The 6,000-nt window shown below is 44.4% G+C and overlaps 1 protein-coding gene across 1 annotated transcript in view; it reads left to right on the top strand.

Annotated features, from left to right (window-relative positions):
- Positions 1–228: 228 nt before the first annotated feature.
- Positions 229–6,000, top strand: part of ASZ1 (ankyrin repeat, SAM and basic leucine zipper domain containing 1) — a gene marked incomplete at both ends in the record, with an annotated part of 105,051 nt that continues 99,279 nt past the window's right edge. The window contains 2 exons of the mRNA XM_080664171.1: positions 229–345; positions 756–855. Coding sequence (XP_080520297.1) covers positions 229–345; positions 756–855 — 217 coding nt within the window. The remainder of the gene's footprint in view (positions 346–755; positions 856–6,000) is intronic.

Genomic DNA, 6,000 nt, shown 5'->3' with positions numbered 1-6,000 from the left:
TGCCAGCCCCACCTGCATCGCGAGACACGCAGGTTTTCTATCTCATAGCCCTGGGGCTGCCCGGAGGGATGAGGGGCGCTGCGCCAGGCTACGCGCCTGCGCCTAGGAGCCCCAGGCCTGGGCTGGGGCCCGTCCCGCCTTCCCGCTAGCCTAGTGCGTAGAAGACCAGGCGCAGGCGCAGGGGGAGGGTCGCACGCGGAGCTGTGCGGAAGGGAGGGCCCGACGGCCATGGCGGCAGGCAAGGCGGCAAGCGTGTTCCGCGGCCTGGCAGTGGCTGGTGGAGGCGAGAGTAGCGACAGCGAGGATGATGGCTGGGAAATTGGGTATCGCGACCGGGCATCTCAGGTAGCAGAGGAGGCTTTTTCTTCACTGCGCCTAGGTCTGCCTCCCCCGGCCCTCGAAGGCCCGGCCTTCTCCTGAAACCTCTTCCTTCTTCCCCTGTTTTCACTTCCTCCTTTGTTTTTCCAGTGGAAATACAGGCTTTGGGATTTGAGACAAACCCGCAACGTGTTCGTCTAGTTTCCTTACTGTGCTTTTCGTCGACTGCGCTTCTTTAGGTTGTCCATGTGGTAGCTCGTCACGTGGGCTTGGACCCGCCATTACCTGGTCCCCTTTAGAGGTCATTTGAGACATGAATTCTTTACAAACTTCGTATGTCGCCCACCACCACCATCCCGCCCCCACCCCTCCAAAACGATTTACCTGTTGCAGTGGAAATGAAAATATGTATAACTATTAACTGTCTGCTTTTTTAGAAATTAAAAGGGCCAGTTCCCACTGAAGACAAGAATGAAACATTTAAGAAAGCATTGACCACAGGGGATATTTCGTTGGTCCAAGAGCTCCTAAATTCTGGTGAGAAATAGGGTAGTTTCAACCCAACACAATTGTCTAAGTTCACAACTGTTTCTGATTTTAAAAGGTTTGAGTTGCTTTTCTAAGGGAATCACAGCGAATGTTAGTGGATCAAGTGTCCTACATACCTTTCTTAACTCTGCATTCTCTTTGCCTTTTCTTCCTCAAATTTGGAATGTCACCCTATTACCTTCCATTAGTTCTTCCACTTCAAGAGGCTTATTCTGACCAATCCTACCCAACTAATACTGTGTTTTGCTTTTTTCAGCGTTTTCTTGATCTATTAATATGTTTATCAAGAGTTGATTCTAGTTATGACTTCTCAGTTATGGTCTTCTCCTGTGCCGTGTGTGTGTGTGTGTGTGTGTGTGTGTGTGTGTGTGTCTGTGTGTGTGTGTGTGTAAAATGAGGCCTGGTATAGGAATCAGGATATTTGGGTATCTGTTCCAGCTGTATTGACTAGTCAGTGTGGTTCCTTGGAAAAGTCATTTAAACTTCCAGAGCATCAATTTCTTTATGGAAAGCATCATAATTCTGGCCTGGGTCCCATGACATTTTTTTTCTGTGGATCAAATATTATTTTTAAGAATTACCTTGACATAGAAATTTGAGTTGTTGATCATAACGATTGAAATTATCCAAATGAATAACAGGCATTTACCATTGGAGTGGAGGCGTGGGGGAGGGTGGAGGGATTGAGAAAAAAAGAAAAGAGAGAACTCATGGACATAGACGACAGTGTGGTGATTGAGCGGGGAGGGATGGAGAAGGTGGAAAATGCATAGAGGGGGTAAATGGTGACGGAAAATAAACATTCACACACAAAATAGTTAAATAATATTGTATATAGAAAAATGTTTGTCTTCTACGCTAGAGATGCCTCATGGTTTAGTGCAGTAGTCAGCAAACTCATTAGTCAACAGAGCCAAATATCAACAGTACAACGATTGAAATTCCTTTTGAGAGCCAAATTTTTTAAACTTAAACTTCTTCTAACGCCACTTCTTCAAAATAGACTCGCCCAGGCCGTGGTATTTTGTGGAAGAGCCACACTCAAGGGGCCAAAGAGCTGCATGTGGCTCGTGAACCGCAGTTTGCCCACCACTGGTTTAGTGGAAAGTAAGTCATTTTGGAAACAGTACAGTTCTGGGTTTGAGTACTAGCCCTGCCATGGATGGCTCTGTAATTTTGACCAAGTTAACAAACCTTCCTAAGCTTCAATTCCCCCCTCCCTTCAATGGGCTACATAGTATCAAAGATATTTTTTGGGGAGAGAGGTTAAAATGAGGTAATCCTATCTAATAATCCTATCTAATAAAGAGGGAATGTGCTTATTCACCACCACTCCCTCACAAAGATGGCTACACCCACAGCTGAGGCCAAGTTCCCATAAGGAGCCTTAACGAGCAATCAGCAGGGACTGAGGCTATGCCCTCCCCCACCCCGGTGGGGCTTGACAGGGGACCTGAGGCTGTGTCCCCCACCTGGAAGGGCTTGACGGGGGCCTCAGGCCGTGCCCCCCACCCAGCAGAGTTTGACAGGGGACCTCAAGGTGTGCTTCCTGTCCTGGTGCTGGGCTAGGGGACCTCAGACTGCACCCCTCACCTGGCAGGGCTTGAAAGGGGACCTTAGACCACGCCTCCCGCCTTGGCACCAGACTGGGGGACCTCAGGCCACGCCTCAGGGCTTGATGGGGACCTCAGGTCACGACCCCCGCCCTGGCACCAGGCCAGGGGACCTCAGGCTGCACCCCCGCCCCAGCACTGGGCCAGGGGACCTGAGGCTGTGCCCTCCTGCCTGGCGGGGCTTGACACGGGACCTCAGGCTGTGCTCCCCACCCAGCGGCTTGACGGGGACCTCAAGGTGCACCCCCAGTACTGGGTCGGGGGAACTCAGGCCACGCCCCCTGCTGGGGCTTGACGGGGGACCTGAGGCTGCACCCTGCTGCCAGTGGGGCTTGACAGGGGACCTGAAGCTGTGCCCCCTCCCGGTGCCGGGCCAGGGGACCAGAGGCTGCGCACCCCCACCTGGCAGGGCTTGATGGGGGACCTCAGGCCACGCCCCCCACCCAGTGAGGCTTGACAGGGGATCTCAGACCATGTCCCACACCTGGCAGGGCTTGACGGGGGACCTCAAGGCACGCCCCCCGCCCTGGTCTGGGCTGGGGTACCTCAGGCCACGCCCCCCATCCTGGTGCCAGGCTAGAGGACCTGAGGCTATATCCCCTGTCCGGCTGGGCTTGACAAGGGTGGGAATGGCCGGGTCTGGATCTAGCCCATTGGGGGGGTGGGTGGCCAGGTCTGAATCTCACATGATTTTGAGGCGCATGTGGGTGGGCGGGGACTTGACCTGGGGTCCTGTGGTGTGCCCCAGACTCTGACAGGAGGTAGGTTTTCATATACATTTTACTAATTTTCTTTCATCTCTGACATTTCTATTATACAGAAAGGGCAAATAGCAATATTAAATTATTTCCTCTAATTAATCTCCTTTTGTGCACAAATTTCGTGCACTGGGCCACTAGTACATTAATAAAGTTCTTAGAACAATAGGCATCATGTAAATATTAGCTGTTATAACAAAAAAGTTTTTGTGAATTTGTGGACAATGGAACTTGAGTTGTAAGTGAAGAATGAAATTGGATGAAATTCAGATAATTAAACGAGACCTAATACCTAACATAAACACATGCAAAGAATGCACATAGTGTTAGATGTGATGTAATAGACAGAAATTTGTTTTAGAAAAGAGAGTTTGCCTTAGGAGTAGTGGGACTAGGTACAATGAAGTGATGGAGGCTCCTGAAGGATGAGAACTTGAAAAGAGCCTGCTGGTAAAGTAGGAATTTAGTCAACCAATTAAAATTGTTTAATTACAGAAATTTTTAAAGTTTGTTTAAAACAGCAAATAATAATATATAATTATAAATAGAAAGGTACGTTTCACCCCATTGCCTCTGAAGTCTCACTTTCACTGGTAATTCCCGCCTTAGCATTTCCTTGTTTCCTTCTAGATGTTATTACTTAACACTTCTTAAAATATTTTTATTTTTTGCCTTTCAAATTCATTCTTAACTTTGATACATATTTCTGCACCAGTTGAAAAGTTTAATAAAATTAAAGCTGCTTTTGAGTCAGCCACTTTTAACAGTTCAAAGACATCTCAGTTTTTGTTATTCTGCCATGTATTACTTTCAGTTCTCTTTAAATTATTAAATATTTCAGACATTCAGAAAGGTATGAAGATGTCTATCCTTCCCCCTGGAGATTACCACTCCTATAGTTGGTATTTATCTTTCCTATGCAAATCTTTAGACTTTTACTCTGTATGTATATATCCCAAATCAATATAGTGTTATTTTGAATGTTTTTGAGTTACAGAAATATATTGTGTCAATCTTCTTAAACTTACTGATTTTATACTATGCCTAGAGCATAATAGATGGTTTTCTGAATATTAGAGGTAATTATTATTAAGTTTTAGAGGTGGTGATTATTAAGAATTTTATACTAACATGCCACATTTGCTTTTTATTCACACTGTTTCCTTTTTATATGTGCAGTCAAGTTTGGGCAGTAATATCAATAAGGAAACAATAATGAGAAAAAAATAATGTTTTCTCTGATCTTATTCATAGGCTTTCAATTGCAGCTATTTAAAGAAGAAAGTTTGTTAGGTTGAGCCAACAGTATATGTTTGTACGAAGAAGGTTTTATGTTTTGTTTTGTTTTCAATTTCTTTTTTTTAAATAAATCTTTATTGTTCAGATTATTACAATTGTTCCTCTTTTTTCCCCCCATAGCTCCCCTCCACCTGGTTCTCACCCCACCCTCTGCCCTTACGCCCCCCCCACTGTCCTCATCCATAGGTGTATGATTTTTGTCCAGTCTCTTCCCACACCCCCCACACCTCTTCCCCCCCCAAGAATTGTCAGTCCACTCCCTTTCTATGCCCCTGATTCTGTTATATTCACCAGTTTATTCTGTTCATCAGATTTTTTATTCACTTGATTTTTAGATTCATTTGTTGATAGATATGTATTTGTTCATAATTTTTATCTGTACCTTTTTCTTCTTCTTCCTCTTCATAAAGAATATCTTTCAGCATTTCATATAATACTGGTTTGACGGTGATGAACTCCTTTAGCTTTTTCTTATCTGTGAAGCTCTTTATCTGACCTTCAATTCTGAATGATAGCTTTGCTGGGTAGAGTAATCTTGGTTGTAGGTTCTTGCTATTCATCACTTTGAATATTTCTTGCCACTCCCATCTGGCCTGCATAGTTTCTGTTGAGAAATCAGCTGACAGTTGTATGGGTGCTCCCTTGTAGGTAACTATTTTTCACTTGCTGCTTTTAATATTTTCTCTTTGTCTTTTGCTCTTGGCATTTAATTATGATGTGTCTTGGTGTGGTCCTCTTTGTTTTTATTTTTTATTTTTTTATTTTAATAAATCTTTATTCAGATTATTACAATTGTTTCTCCTTTTTCCCCCCATAGCTCCCCTCCACCCAGTTCCCACCCCACCTTCTGCCCTTACCTCCCCCCCACTGTCCTCATCCATAGGTGTATGATTTTTGTCCAGTCTCTTCATGAACCCCCCATACCCCTTTCCCCCTGAGAATTATCAGTCCACTCCCTTTCTATGCCCCTGATTCTATTATATTCACCAGATTATTCTGTTCCTCAGGTTTTTAATTCACTTGATTTTTAGGTTCACTTGTTGATAGATATGTATTTGTTGTTCATAATTTTTATCTTTACTTTTTTCTTCTTCCTCTTCTTTAAGAATACCTTTCAGCGTTTCATATAATACTGGTTTGGTGGTGATGAACTCCTTCAGCTTTTTCTTATCTGTGACGCTCTTTATCTGCCCTTCAATTCTGAATGATAGCTTTGCTGGGTAGAGTAATCTTGGTTGTAGGTTCTTGCTATTCATCACTTTGAAAATTTCTTGCCACTCCCGTCTGGCCTGCATAGTTTCTGTTGAGAAATCAGCTGACAGTCATATGGGTGCTCCCTTGTAGGTAACTAACTGTTTTTCTCTTGCTGCTTTTAATATTCTCTCTTTGTCTTTTGCTCTTGGCATTTTAATTATGATGTGTCTTGGTGTAGTCCTCTTTGGATTCCGTTTGTTTGGGGTTCT

This window comes from Plecotus auritus (assembly GCF_963455305.1).
Source record: "Plecotus auritus genome assembly, chromosome: 4".
Taxonomy (NCBI): domain Eukaryota; kingdom Metazoa; phylum Chordata; class Mammalia; order Chiroptera; family Vespertilionidae; genus Plecotus; species Plecotus auritus.
This window is presented reverse-complemented; position numbering and strand designations above follow the sequence as displayed.